General features: G+C 45.3%; 1 protein-coding gene across 3 annotated transcripts in view; it reads right to left on the reverse strand.

The window, feature by feature from the left end:
- RYR3 (ryanodine receptor 3) overlaps positions 1-15,942 on the reverse strand; it is a gene marked incomplete at its 5' end in the record, with an annotated part of 535,717 nt that overhangs the window by 131,544 nt on the left and 388,231 nt on the right. For all 3 annotated transcript variants that reach the window (XM_079768748.1, XM_079768746.1, XM_079768747.1), the window contains 5 exons: positions 7,453-7,588; positions 10,899-11,002; positions 12,367-12,496; positions 13,991-14,105; positions 15,642-15,915. In XM_079768748.1, coding sequence (XP_079624874.1) covers positions 7,453-7,588; positions 10,899-11,002; positions 12,367-12,496; positions 13,991-14,105; positions 15,642-15,915 — 759 coding nt within the window. The remainder of the gene's footprint in view (positions 1-7,452; positions 7,589-10,898; positions 11,003-12,366; positions 12,497-13,990; positions 14,106-15,641; positions 15,916-15,942) is intronic.

A 15,942-nucleotide genomic window follows, 5' to 3' on the forward strand; every position in this document is an offset into this window, starting at 1 on the left:
AGATGGGAAATCTATGAGAAGAACAGGTTTGGGTCGATAATTATAAATTCAGCTGTAAGATGTACAGAATTTGAGATGCTTGTTTAACTGCCAAGTGGAAATATCCAATAGGCTACTGGATACACAAGTCTGGGGCTCAGGGAAGAGGAAAAGGACAGAAACGTACATTTGGGGGATGATCCGCATTTATGTGGAATTTTAAACCAATGGACTAAATGAAAATTTGCAGGGTAATCAAAAAATTATAGAGACCAGTATTCAATCCCAGAATCATGCTACAATTTTGCCCAGGTGTCTAGAATTTGGGGGCCCTATGGATTTTTCATGAAGTATGAAATAAAACTTGGTTGATATGGGAGCCTGAAATCAGAACTGAGGAATGCCCTGATAGAATAGAACCCACCTGTTAAATATGGGCATTCTCACCACATTGATGAAAATAACTTTGTGATGAGCTCATAATACTGCCATTTTGCGTGAATAGTTTTAATGCAGCAGTTTTTGTACTGCTTTACTATTTCATCTAAAATGCACAATTTTATTTAGGTATCAGACTTCATTTACCATTCTTATCAATAAAATGACTGATAAAGAATTCATATATACATATGGGTTTTGGATGTCTGAGCCCACTGCCAAGCTGCTCAGCCACTCTCCTGCTGGGACCAGACGGGGAGCTGTGGTGAAGAACTGCTGCACAATTTACTGAGCATGAAAAGAACAGGGCCAAGCATCTTTTCACTCAGGCACAGATTCCTGATTTTGGTTCTCTGGGCTTGGTTTGCTATTGTCTTCATTGAGTAATTTATTTTCTGTTACTTGTGTTGTTTTGACTACTTATTTCTGGTATTTGGTGCTGTTTTACTTTGAGATTTTATAGATGGAGTCACATTTCCTTGCCTTTGTGTCTATATCCTTTACCTGACCCCAGTGAATGATTTCCTTCACCTTCTCAGGCACAGAGATTCAAGAGGTCCAGTGGGAGAATGAAGGAAGTGGGGAAGAAGAGAATGCACATGCCTTATAATAGGTGAGAAGGTGTAACACAGATGTTAAGTACCCAACCCCCACTGGCCGTATCTCAAATACGTCTCACAGTCTACCTTCTCCTCTTACTCTTGAGTACAACACTGTTATTCATAATTGTCTCAAACTGTTATTTAAATATTTTACATAGGTTAATGTTTTGAAAATTTGCTGAATCTTTCCAACTGTATTGTAAATTTGAGAATAAGCCTAACCATCCCCAGTCTTCAGTATCAATCATACTAAGAATGGTTATTATATCCTTTCCTACTCTAAAAACATGAATACATAAGCAGAAATGAACCAGCGGATTCTTTTAAGCATCTGTACTGACTATGCACTTCAAAGCTAATGTGCTACTTTGTACACTTGACCCTAAAATAATTTTCCAGCTTTATTAAGATAATAGAGGCCCGGTGCATGAAAATTTGTGCACTTGGGCGGGGGGATGTCCCTCAGCCTGGCCTGCACCCTCTCACAGTCTAGGACCCCTCAGGGGATGTCCACTCCCCGGGGGATTGGGCCTAAGCTGGCAGTCAGACATCCCTCTGGCATCCCGGGAGCCTTTGGGGGATGTCCAACTGATGGCTTAGGCCTGCTCCCAACAGGGCCTAAGCTGGCAGTCAGACATCCATAACGTTGCCAAGGAGGCGGGAGAGACTCCTGCCACTGCTGCTGCGCTCGCAGCCCTTAGCCTGTCTTGTAGCTGAGTGGAGCTCCTCCTGTGGGGACTGACCACCAGGGGGTAGCTCCTGCATTGAGCGTCTGCCCCCTGGTGGTCAGTGTGCATCATAGCAACCAGTTGTTCCTGATCATTCTGCTGTTAGGGTCAATTTGCATATTATCCTTTTATTATATAGGATAGTTGACATATCCTAAAAGATTTATGTCTCCCAGCTCAAAGGCCCATCAGTACGATCTCCTCACACTACTCTGTTAAATTATGTCAATTTCTTTCTTCAAGACATTATTCAACACTTGCCTTCTTGCCCAGGCATTCCTAGATTCACTCTACCAGATTCCAATAAGAACCATCAGTTTTGGCATGCCAACAATCATGTGCACCACTATGTAGGTAGGTGTGGTTGATAACAGAACTTTTAGTCATTATCCTATATATGTTTCTGATAATTCAACTTAGGTTTGTTCTGTTTCCTGCTTTAATTTATAACTGACACCAAGGTAGAACTTGTAGAGTATGTCTCTTCTCAGTTCTCATAGATTCTCATAAAATCTTCACATGTCATGTGATGGATGTGCAAGTTATGATCACTGATGATAAATCTGCCCAGAGAAATTCAGCAAAGCTAGGAGATACTGTGTTTTCAACAACCAAGTTTGTAGCCTGGGGAATATATCACTGAAACACTCCAAGGATTCAAAGAAGCACAGAAGAACTCTTTCCTTCTTCTTGCAGATTAGTAAGAAATCCATTACTTCTTGGAAGCTACGTTAGGAAGGGATTAATCAGGCACCCAGACATATCTGGGTCTAGACTGATTATAGAATTTGCAACTGCCGAGTAAATAGAAGCTTCTGAACTTCATTATTCTCAGTGTTAAACACACCCCAAGGCTTCCAGCTAGCTAATAAAAATAAAGTTGAGAAAATTATATACTTTAAGAAGTTCTTTTAAAGACAAATCTTGTTTAAGAAGATTTAATACAGACATTAAGAATGACTAGGAAATAATGTTATAAATAAATTGCCAATTTTGTTAGTTTGATAGAGCAAAAGCTTTGACTTGGCTTTTAAAAATGTGTTTAAGAAAGCATTAGCACCAAACAGTAATTTAATAATGCCACAGTTTTTTTGACAAGCTCAAAGGAAAAAAATGCTGTTTCTCCTTGTTCATTATGGAGACAGTGCTACCAAGACAATACTGCAAAATGATTGGACTGTTGTTTGGTTCCCTAGAGTCTATTTCTTTCACCAGGTAGGTGAAGTTTTCTGTCATTATTTCTTCAAATATGTTTTCAATATCTTGCTCTCTCTCTTCTTCTGGCACCCCCATAATTCATATGTTGGTACGCTTGAGGTTGTCCCTGAGGTTCCTTACACTATCTTCATATTTTTGGATTCTTTTTTTTTTTTTTTTTTTTTTGCTTTTCCGGTTGAGTGTTTTTTTGCTTCTTTGTATTCAAATCTTTAACTTGATTCTTGCAATTCTCTAGTCTGCTGTTAGATCTCTGTATATTATTCTTTACTTCAGTCAGTGTATGCTTAATTTCTGGTTGGTCCTTTTTCATATCCCTGAGGGTCTCACTAAATTTCTCGGAGGTTTCTAGAAGATTCTTGAGTAACCTTATCACCGTGGTTTTGAACTCTATATCCAGTAGTTTGCTTTCCTCCATTTCTTTCATTTGTGACATGTTTCTTTGTCTCCACATGTTGGTTGCTTCCCTGTGTTGATAGAGTGGCCTTGTGTGCTAGGTGTTCTATAGGGCCTAGTGACTCAGCCTCCCCCATTACCTGAGGTGGACACTCTTGGTGCACCCCTTTGTGGGCTGTGTGCACAGTCTTGTTGTAGTTAAGCCTTGATTGCTGTTGGTATCACTGGGAGAAATTGACCTCCAGGTCAATTGGCTGTGAGGACCAGCTGTGTCTACAATGGGAGAAATGCTGTGCTGGAGACACCTTTATGGGGCAGGACTTGCTTCAGTGGGGCTTTGGTGATCACTGAGTCTGCCCCTTGAGTGTGTTGCTTATGGATGTGAAGAGTTGTAATCTGGTATGGTCTCACACTGACCCCTGGGTACACTGGCTCTTGGATCTCCAAGGAGGTGCCAAGTCAGCCACTGCCTGAGGCCACCCAGCAGGAGCTACAGAGAGATCTGCAGATTCCTCCTCTTTGTTTGGGGTTTGAAGGTGCCCAGATGAGGCCCAGCTGTGAAGCAATGCAGGCTGCCACTGCAGGGCCTTAGGCATTCTTTTGGACACTTTGGACCTCTCTGACTCAGCTGTAGTTTGTTAGGTTTTAGGTTGCAAGAGGGACAGGCCATTCATATGCAAAAGCCACTGCTCACAGCTTGGGTGGGGTTGTAAATTGGGTGGGGTTGGGTCTCAGGGAATCACCAGGGTGGAGCAAACAGCAATGGCTGCCAGTCCGTCCTTCCCCGGAGAGGTCCCCGGGTCTCTGTGTCCCAGGGCCCCATGCAGGAACAATGATGACTGTGAGCACCTTTGAGAGAAAGCCGCCCTCGCGTTTCTGCCCAATGTCAGACAGTCCAGTTTCTCCCCATATGAGACTCTACGGAACTGGAGTTCAGAGCAATATCGAGCTTGTATCTCTCTCCCGATTGAAAACAACAACAGTGCACCCAGTTGCCAGCCCATTTCGCACGCCTCCGTACCTCCGCATTTCCGCACCTCCGCATCTCCTACCAGTCCCAATGCATGTTTTTCTTTCCTTCTAGCTGTAGAACTTCCACTCAACCATGTTTCCTGTGGTTCTGGATGATATTTGTTTTGTCTTTTAGTTGTAATTTTGATGTGGTTGTGAGAGGCAGCAAGTACAGGTGTTTACCTATGCCGCCATCTTGGTTGTTCTCTGTAATTTCTTTTACATGTATCTTCTACATTCCATTCCTACCACCACCATTATAATTCAGAAGCTTGTTATCCAAACCTGAGTCCAGAAGTAGCCAGTGTTCCCATTAGTACTTTTTTTTTTTGGAATAAGATCTCCCAGCTCTCTGCACATTGAATCAAGACTAAACATTCCAGGTTGGCATTTAGGTTTTTCCCAAAAGAGCTGCCCAGTAGACCTACCTTTTAAAACACATCTTTTACTAGAGTCATCCATGTATCTACCTATCCTCTAGACCAGTGGTCGGCAAACTACGGCTCGCGAGCCACATGTGGCTCTTTGGCCCCTTGAGTGTGGCTCTTTCACAAAATACCACGGCCTGGGTGAGTCTATTTTGAAGAAGTGGCGTTAGAAGAAGTTTAAGTTTAAAAAATTTGGCTCTCAAAAGAAATTTCAATTGTTGTACTGTTGATATATGGCTCTGTTGATTAATGAGTTTGCCAACCACTGCTCTAGACCAATAGATCACTGTGTTTCCTGAGCACAGCATGCTTTAACCTTCCTGTCACTGTTCATGCTCGTCCCCAGCTGGATCACCTCTCCTACATCTCTGTCCCTAGAAGTTTGATTCCTTTAAAGCTCATCTCTAACATCACCTCCTCCATGAGGCCTTTTCTGATCTTCTCAACAAGATGTGAGTTACCCCTCAGGAAGCCCTCCAGCACTCTGTCTCTGCCTTACTCCACTGTAAATTCTTTGAAAGCAGAAGCTAAAATTCTTTGCTCAAACCAAATGTGTCTTAATATTACAGAGACACAATAAACATGAAAACAAATTGCACGTATCTTCCTACTGATTGGCCAACTTGCTAGAGCTAGCTGCATTATGAAATGGCACTGTAGAGACTATGTTCAAAGGGCATAAAACAACTTACTAGCAAAGGGGACAGACTAACATTTGGTCTAGAGTTTAGTTCAGTGTGGTCATATGTAACCAGTAGAAGTAATCCAGATAGGAACATAGCCAGCAGATTCCTTTACCTTCTTCTTCTTCTTCTTTTTTTTTAAATAATATATTTTATTTATTTTTTATAGAGAGAAAGGGAGAGGGATAGAGAGTTAGAAACATCGATGAAAGAGAAACATGGATCAGCTGCCTCTTGAACACCCCCTACTGGGGATGTGCCCACAACCAAGGTACATGCTTTTGACTGGAATCGAACCTGGAACCCTTCAGTCCGCAGGCCGACACTCTATCCACTAAGCCAAACCAGTTAGGGCTCCTTTACCTTCTTAACCTATGCAGACAGTCCCACTAAATGAGTCAATAAAGCTCTTGATCTTGACTGCAAAGGTGGCCACCATGAATAAACTGGTCCTGTCTATTTACATAATTTGATGAGCGTTATGCATCCTCAAAATATACTTTAAGAAAATTCTCTTTATTACCACAGTAACTGCATTAATTCTGGGCATGTGATCATTTCGATAGGAAGTAGAACAGACATAGAGGCTATTCTGAAACTAGTCTCAAAGAAAATGGAATTCAGCAATTCTGGAGATGATGAACAGATAGGGACAGAGAGAAGAAAATACAGGTGATTAAGAACTGGGCTGGATGAGATCCAGAGGAACAAAATATAAACATTTCAAAATCTGTGACCCAAACAGAAAAAGGGAAAACTAGGCAAATGGAAATCATTCAAATATTAAGAATAGAGTATATTACAGTGAAGGAAGGTAAGCACATGGGATGGGGGTGAAGAGAAATGAGAAAATAACATTTATACATATAAAAGTCAAGCAACTGGAATGACGGGTCGCTATGATGCACATTGCAGTGGCCAACTGGCCTGATCGGGGCCCCACAGCTTGCGCCCCCCACCCCAACCCCAGCTGGCTCCACCCCATATTGTCCCCCCCATTAGAGGCAGGGCTGGCCAACCTCCCGCATCCCCTCTCCCCTGCTGGCCTGGCCCTGATCAGCCCCCATCAGGGTGGGCCAGCCAGACCCCACCCATGCATGAATTCATGCACTGGGCCTCTAGTTGAAATATGATGGTCATATCATGTCAATATATTTTGAGGTAAATTATCATACTTAAAACAACTGTTATGATTGCTTATTAGCTGCAATTCCTTTTTTAAAATCACTTAATCAGCCCGGCTGGATTTATTAGCCTGCAAGACCAAACTGGGAGAAGGAAGAATGATCATAACTATATTAAAACAAGTGAATTAGTATTATAACAGAATCTTGGAAGACAAGGTATATTTTTAAGAAAGCAGTCCACTTATTTTATACAATACTCAGCACATTATAGGCTAGGGCAAGTACAAAATTTTTATAGACTTGGAATTCACTAAATATGGGAGGTGATTTGCACTAAGACGAATAATATTTAGGGTTGCTATAGCAATTTGTTTCTCTATGGAGTTAGGTACCTTTTATAGCTATTCAGTTATTCTTGATTTATATTAATTAATTTATTCATTAGCCATCATTACATCCATCCATCCATCTATCCATTTATACATCTAATAGTCTAAGGATTTGGAGGCATCTCTGCATTTAACTTTGTGAACTAGTAAGATGAAGATATTAATAAGTCCCTCTTTTACTAATAGGAGAAGAGATACACAGAGCTGATAAGCCCAAGCCCACACAGTAAGTTTCTTGCTGCATCTGGCACTAGAACTGAGTACTCAGTCCATTGGATGCTTCTCTTAGTCCTCGTGTGGCCTGATTCTCCCTGATATCTTTCCACCAACTGCCATCTGCCTGTAGGTATCTATCATCTTTATGGATAGGAAGCAATTCAAAGGATCTCCTTTTCCCATATTTACCCACAACTGTGCCATCTTCGATCTAAAAGGCATAGAACCCTTGGGACTCACTGTTCACGAAGACGGCAAACCTCAGGAAGGACAGGTACCGCTCCCCTTCAATGGGGTTCCAGCCGACGTCAGGGTATCCTTTGGCCAGCAGCATGGGGCAGCTCTGGAGGCCACAGCCTGCCAAGTAAGTCACAACCTGCCAAGAACAGTACAAAAGTAAGTGCCCAAGGTTTTTACAAAATAGCTTAAGTACTGTGTAATTCTGGGACTGGAAGGCTTTCATTTCCCTAAAAGCTAGAGAGAGCCCAACCTTTTAAAGCAAGTAATTTAGTAAATTTGAAGCCAGAACCTCCAATTCATTTTTGTTTTCAAGTAATCAACATGACTGATGATCACCCTTATGTCTGAGAACACCATGTGCTATCCATTCCCTGGTTTTCCCTGTTCTGGCACGAGGAAGCTGCCTTTTAAAAATAGGCCTACGTAGGGTGCACCTGGGGAGACAGCGGTGGATCTCGGCTGGCCATGTACACTTGGCCATGGTGTCTCATGACCAAATATCCAGTCACTGGTCGACTCTCAGTGGGCCCTTGACTAATCAGAGGTCCCTACTCAAGTTCTGCATCAACAACAGTTATCCAAGGGAAAGGCCAAGAGATGAAGGTTGGGGTAAAGAGGCTGCAGCCAGTTATAGATTAGGACTGGTAGTGTTCCCTTTGCTTCCAGGTTACCAGACACTTACCATAAGATCTCAGCTCTGTGATCACGTAGAATGTTAGAACCTGCCCACTTTTAGGTGTCAAGCAAAAGCCTGGCAAATAGACATTTTCTTGAAATTCAGTTGTTATCCTATCTAATAATAGAGTAACATGTAAATTACCATCACTCCGCTACGCCCACGATTGGGCAGCGGGAGGCTGGGGGGCAGGACTCGGGCTGGCCTATCCAGCCATTGAGAGGCACGGATCGGCTGCCACTGAGGGGGGCTACCCTGCTGTTGATGGGGGCCTGCCGTGGACACCCAGCTGCGCCTCTCAACGGCAGGGTAGCCAGATGTCCGCGGCAGCCCCCCTCAGCGGCCACGGACCATCAAAAGTGGGGGAGCTGGGTGCCTGTCTGCTCCGGCACCAGGCCTTTCAGAAGCCTCCGCCGAGCCGGAGGCTTCTGAAAGGCCTGGTGCACCAGTGGATAGGCACCCAGCTCCACCGCGAAAAGCGAAAGCGTGTAGGGGACCCTACACGTGCATGATTCAATCATGCACTGGGCCTCTAGTTTTAATATAACCTTGGATATTTTATGTATACAGGGAGAAGAGGAAAATCTACGGGACAGCAAAATCCTCCTTGTCAGAATGGTTTCTTTTTCATTTTTTAATCTCCACGGTCTTTAACCAATGTCACCCGAACAAATTTAATACAAAGGAAAAATCCCCAGGGTATGGCGCATATTACGTGCTCAATAAATGTTTGTCAAGTGAATAATGTATTTGCTGATGTCAAAAACTTGAACTCAGTTTGCAAGAATAATGAATCGAAGTCAAAACTCAGTAAGAAACTATCGTCCTTCTTAAACCAATAAGGAAACTATTCTGTTTGGAGCTTAGATTTGATTTGGCCTTTAAAATGCCAGGAAAAACATCAATCAAGGTAGGAATTAGGCAGAATTTTCAGGATTACAGGTACCAGACATTTCACTGGCCCCTAAAATGTGTGTGTGTGTGTGTGTGTGTGTGTGTGTGTTCTTGTTGTTGCTGTAGTTCATTCTTAAGAGACCTAATTTCTGTTGTGTTCAAAAGAAGGAAGGAACTGCAGCATTTATTGGCCCTTTCTCCATCTCTCCCAGGAACAAGCTTGGGAAATTTCCCGACAGTGGTCTAAACAAAGTCTGTGCACTGTGCTAAGCTGCTGGAACCACTTGAAAGGGGGCAGCACACCTCATCATCCCCTTTACAGACTTTCCTAAGTCCCTGCTTCCCCCTCTCCCAGCCCCCTGGCCTCCATTGATCATATCTGCACCTTTCAAGAGATGCTCGGGGTCTTTGTTGAGCAGTGTAGTTTGAAAAGATGAATGTGGCTGAGGAGGGGAACTGAGCACTAAACCTTGTGGCCCTGTCTGGCTGTAAGAGAACCATTAGCTACCTTTTTATACAGGCGCCAGTTTTCACCTCACCACCTAAAACACTGCTATTTATTACTGTTTAAATGTATGAATAATAGAGTTTGAGTGAAGTCTGTCCCATCAGAGGCAGAGACCGTGGATGTATGTGGCACTGTGGCACAGCATTTGAATGTGTGTGTATATGGGGTTATTTTATTTCTGTTCTAATCACTTCTTCTTATTGAAACCAGGCTGTGCTAAAATGCAAATTGTGTGGTGTTGCTCCTCTGCTTGAAGACCTCCAGTGGTTCCATTCCTCCTGGCTCTACAGTGAGGCCCTGTCACTTCACTAGAGCATGGCCCCTGGGCCCAGATACTTTTGAAGCCTGGCTCTGACAACACTTATAAGCCCCAGGATATTGAAGATGCTACCTAATCTCTCTCTGCCTCAGTTTCCTCTCCTGTCACTGGGGGCAATAATAAGACGGCATGTTCCAAGGCTCACGTGAGGTGATTCAGAGTGGGGTCTGGCAAGCAGGGATTCTGTAGGGCGTGCACTTCTGTTATTAATTGTGATGGTAGCATAAAGTCCAATTCCTTCCTCACCCTCATCTCTCACTCCCCCCACGCACTCTGCGCTCTTGTCATAGACAGCTCCCCGATGCTCAGGCACACCATGCTCTCCTCTCTGAACCTCAAACACTCCTGGCACGTGGATGATTAGCTCCTACTCACCCCTCAGCTCACCACTTTCTGAGTCTCCTTCCTGATCCCCTCACCAGGGGTAGGAGCTGCTCTGCCATGCACTCCCAAACTCGCCCCTCAGGATGACCTCTGACTTGTCCCCCCTCCTCACTAGGATGCTCTTCCCCACATTCAGAGAACGCACTGTGACTCTTGTCAGCTGCCGGGTCAAGGAAACAGTCTCAGAATGGGGTGGGGAGAGGTTGGGTGAGTCCGCCCCGGCCACCACCACCAGAGGCGTAGTTTATGGTCCCAGCGTGGGCAGCTCAGTTCTGTCTTATTTGTACGTGGACGGGTCATGTGTAGCATTGGTTTCCTTTATGCTGATTATACAGTTTTCTGTCATGTCTTTCTGGTATGTGATTATAAACTTGGGGACCCAGAACTTGATCAGAAACCATAGGTGCCTGGGAGTGTTCCATGTGGACCCTTGAGGCTGGGCCTCACATACACAAATGTCCACATACCATGCCTATGAGGTTGGCAATCTCTGCCCACGGGAGACGCTCTGCTCCTAACTATCATGCGCTGCCAGCTACTCACATTCCACCCCTTTTCACTGAGGGTGAAGGAGGTTCTGATGGAACCACCGAGCCTTTGCTGCTTGGCTTGGCTGCTCTGTACGCAGGAAAGAGCAAGCACAGTGCCTCCCCAGGGCCAGGTACCTTCTCGAGGTCTGGTTCCTCTAAGCCCAGTGCTAACTCGTTGTTGTCCATCACGGAGGAAGCGGCCACATCTAGCGGAGTGGATCCCCTCATCGATGGGGAGGCTGAGGAAGGAAGAAAGAAAGAGAGAAAAAGGGACCAAGAGAACACCCCTCGCTGAGCTGAGACTGCAGTGCACACAACTGGCCAGCAGAGGACAGCAAACACTAAACCTGGCTCAGGTCACTGTTCTCTGAGGGGACCTCCTGCCCAACTTAAGAACAGCTCTATTTTCTTCCATGCTCCCTCTCCTTTTAACACCCCCCTCCTCCCATTACTGATTGAGTACAGATTAAGCTGGAAAATCAGTTCACGGGATCAACTGGGACCACGTATTTTCAAGTGCTTTTCTAGCATGAAACTTCCTGGGGCCCTCATTTGATGATCACCCCACAGACGCAGATGTCGCTTGAACAACTAAGCTCAAGTGACTTGGCCATTTCTGGAGCCACCACCTAGAATTTAAAAATAGCCTCAAACAGCATTTGCTCATATAGTTATCAGGTCACCAATGTTGTCTGGTTTTTCTTTGTCTGGTACTTAAGCCAGAATTAAGAAAACCTCAGGTGGCATTTTACAAAAAGGTCGGTAGCCTGAGGTTGCAGTTGATAAATTGGAAGCCTGAAATTTCAGATTTCAAGTGCACGGATGTGTGTATCTGCGTCACTTGGTTTACGTACAGAACATTGAGTGAGGCACGTGTTTCATGCTACTTTTCTTGTGGTGGTGGTGGTGGGTTCACACTGTTTATCCACCTTGCAGCTATGGAAAGCACTGGCTGGTTGGCCGATAGGACAGGCATGCCGCCTACAGCCAGCCTGCCAGGAAGGGACTGCATCCATGACCTTGGTCTCATTAGCACTGCTCCATGGTCCACTGAGTGGGCTGGGAGGAGCTGTATCCCCAGATTATATCTGCAATTTCAGGCAGCATTTTATAAACCTGGTCCCAAGAGAGAGGAGGTAAAACTGTATGACTATGCCCACAAACTTGTCACTGGTGCTGGCTGGGAGCAACATCCCTACTCGTTGGAGAGCAGAGACATGGACTCATTATTTCATTCGTTTTTAGACCAGGCAGGGGTCCTTTTCCTATTAAAAAATCCCACAGAGCCTGGCTGGTATTGCTCAGTGGTTGAGCATCAACCTGTGAACCAGGAGGTCATTGTTCGATTCCTGATCGGGGCACATGCCCAGATTGCAGGCTTGATCCCCAGTATGGGGCATGCAAGAGGCAGCTAATCAATGATTCACTCTCATCATTGATGTTTCTATCTCTCTTTCTTCCTCTCCTCTCTGAAATCAATAAAAAATATTAAAAATAATCCCACAGAATGCATGTGGCTTCTTTCCTTTCACCTCCTGAGTAAGTGGTCAGCAGGGGGAGTGTCACTTCTGAGCCCCAATGTGGAAGTTACAACGTGACATACCTAGGCCAACACTGCTATTCTCCAGCAGGTAACTCAGGTGCTCAAACATGGCCTTCTGATTCTGCCGGCTAATTCGACAGAAATAGCAAAGGAAGCGGCAACAGCTAGCCACCATCTTTGGAAAAGCGATCTGTAGGGAGAAGTAGGAAGTGTCAGGAAAAGAATCTATCATGAGGTCTTTCTGGAAAGTCTGACTTCAAAGAGTCCTAGGTTGAAGTCTGGCAAGCTGTGAACAGTTTGGGAAAATAAGTTTTCTCCTTACCTCCAGCTTGTGCCAAGACTTATTCATAGGAGAGACAGAGTATACACCTAAGGAGAGGCTTCCAAAAATACTGACAGCTAGTTATAGCTCCTGAAATATCTTTCTCAAAGGAAACAGACATCAAACAAGAATTGCAGTCATCCTCAGATGCCACGTGAAATTGCACGACCCCACACCAGACTGTTGTTTCTGACTAGGAAGGGGGCGGACAGAACTGTGATGGGAAATTTCAGGAGGGAGATGGGTGACAATGAGGCCCAGCGATAGGTCAAACCCGAGTCCTCTGGGTAAAGGCTGGCCCTCTAGTTGTGGAAGCCTCAAGGCATCACCTTCTCAGTCTGTGAGTCTTCCCCAACTAGTTCTGTCCTTCTCTCCTATGAGCTCCTATAGCCCTTGTAACTGGATTCACACAATTTAGCACTGAGATGCCATGTTCTCTTACTGTTGACTGTGTTTGGCTTCTCTGCTGATCAAAGTAATTAGCATCTCCAGGGCCTGGCCATGTCTTAGTTTTGATCCAATAGTGCTCAGTAAATCGTGTCAGAGTTAATCTCGCTCAGGATCCTAGGAAGCCCTCGCTTCCCCCATTAGAAACATGGAGGCGCTCAAAGAAGCAATGTTCTGACACCTGCTCAGGCACCGAACCTTTGCTTAGGGATCTTCTAGAGAGAATCTACTTTCCCAAGAGCGCAGACGGGAGCAAGTGAGCTTGGCATCTGTTCTTCTGTCACACCCTGCCTCTCAATACTGGCAGGACCGCTTTCCTAGGACCCCGGCTTTCTAAAATTTCCAACCCATTTTTGAAAACATACTCCATCTTCTGCTTTCAGAAGCTATCTCACTCTGAGGAGGATCCCAGACAAGTTGGGCCCTGTTTCCTCCTTCCTCCTTGCCAGCAGGAACTCCCCCTGACAGCGGGCACCTTATGGGGACTGGTCAGGACATCCTCAGGAGCGTGGCTCAGAGGAAACCTGCACACTCCCGAGGGGATGCCGCCAGGATCGTTACTGAGATCTTGTTCTCCTTTAAAACAGCCATGTGCTGACACAGCACAGGACACACCAGGCTCCTAAGCGGACCAAGAGGAATTCCAGCTGGGAGGGGGCGGGGCTACAGAGACCATACACAGAGCAGCTGAAAGCCAGTGGAACGAGTGAGAAAAGCGCCCGAGCTTCCGAGGCTGAAGCTCTGGCTCTGGCTGGAGGCCACTGAGCAGCATCATCCACCTGTGGGCTCCTTCCTGGCACTGTGTACACCCCTCCCTCTCCCTGGAAAGAGTAACTGAATCAATGGGCTCCAGCCATGTGGCTGCAAGCAGGTCGCCTCCTGTGTCCCTGCCCAGGGGTCAAGTTCTGGCATTACCTGAGATTTCTCTGCACCCAGCACGTTCACCATCACCTCCATCACCGTCTCATGCATGCCGAGGACGCGCATGAGGTTGGGGTGCTGGTAAAACACCTTGTTGTTCATTATGTCTCTAGGGTAAGGACCAGAGAGAGATGTCAGCTTGTGCTTACTTCAATGCTATGGAAATTCAGGGATGAGAACACACAAATGCACACACACACTAAGGGTGAAACTGTGTAAATGGGACAGGCTGAAAATATAGTAAGAAGGCACTAGGTCAGTGGGAACATGTGTGGGGGGTGTTTTTAACTGATAGGAACAGTCTGTGCTCTTTTATCTCTAGTAAGCACTTGCTTTCTCTCTTTGAAACATTTCCTTCTAATGACATAGTAAGCAGTGGCTCCTTGGTCTTTGTACTTGTAATAGTTTTTGGCAGCCTACATCACTGAATTTCCCTTCCTCCAGGTATTATTTTTTTTTCTACTGTTGTCCTTATGTCTATGTCTCTATGTACTTCAGTTTTCTTAACCATAGGGCTGAACCCTTTTCTTAGGACAACTGTATATTAGATAACAATGAGGACAGCAGTCCTCAGAATCCAATGTAAATTATCAACAACAAAATGTAAAAGGAATTATGTTTTTAAGTCATTTAACAGAAATTCACAAAATAAAGCTGCAGGCAAATCTTAGAACCGGAGCAGCTGGTGACGTGACTGTGTGATGTCTGGCAGGGGTTACCCATCCCACCCCAGTGTTGCAGCCACTAAGAGGAGACACCAGCAGCTTTTATTGCTGCTATGTCTACTGCAAGGGCTGAGGGAGAGGCTGATTGGGTAGCTTTTCTGTCTTTCCATAAAGTCTCTTCATTTCTACTGGAAGACTCTTCTTTGGAAATGAGTTTGAGGAATGCACGCATACCCCCACCCCATCTGGTATCCTCACAGTCCCTGCCCTGGGCCCTGGTGATAGAGGCTCAAGAGTGGTGGGATGGAACAGTCAACAGCGGGAAGGCTGCAGTTCTAGTTCTTGATTTTAATAAAGTGAAACTGTGAGCTGGTCAGTGAACCTATTTAGGCCTTCATTTTCTCATCTGCAAAATGGGCGTGCTATGTTACCCAAGTAAAGGAGGCCTTTTTAATGTCTAAAATGCTATCTTTTTGACAACATGGCTTCTAAGGATGAGACACAAGCTATTGTTATGGGAAAAGGTATCGCAGAACTGACAAAAATGACACTCAAGGATAGTCCCGAGAAAGAAAGGTTCAGGTAGTAATGTTTCAGAGGGAAGTCCCAGAAGTTTTCTAGTCACAAGCCGATAGGCTCAAAAGGTGTCTCTCTTATTGGGTTGAACACACTGTCCCTTCCTCTAATTTTTTTCAGTGCTTCCCTGAGACTATTTGCATCGGATTCAAGCTAAATAACTGTTTTTCTCCAAGACTCCTCTCCACTTCTTCTGGCAATGTCCCTTCAATCTAGCGGGTAGCTTGGTCTGTCAGGTTATGAAAGGTGACTGCTGTGGCAAGGATGTAATCCCACGGGGTGCCTGCAGGAGGGGCACACAGAGATGGTATAGGATTTGACTCTGGAGCATCTGTACAGCAAGGTAAACCAGTTTTCCCAAGTGCTGTTCTTCTGAGACTTGCACTTCACCATGAATGACCTACCCCAGCCCATTGATCATGAGCAGCTCCTCTTCCTTGCCCATTCTGACGCTGAGGAGGCAGCGAATCTGGCCGAGGGCAGCCAGCAGGTTGATGGTGTCACTCACGGAGGCCTGGCTGATGGTATAGGTCTTCCGCAGGGCCTGCAGCAGCTCCCCGATGCTGTCGTACTGCCTCCGGAGGAGGTTGAACATCATCCGGATTAGGTCTGCGTCCTGGATCTGGTCCTCCTGGGCCCAGCGGATCATTGTCTGTGAGATGAGTTCCTTCAGTGTTGCTAGAAGGACAATAGAAAGGACCAGTA

The sequence above is a fragment of the Cnephaeus nilssonii genome, assembly GCF_951640355.1.
Source record: "Cnephaeus nilssonii genome assembly, chromosome: 4".
Taxonomy (NCBI): domain Eukaryota; kingdom Metazoa; phylum Chordata; class Mammalia; order Chiroptera; family Vespertilionidae; genus Cnephaeus; species Cnephaeus nilssonii.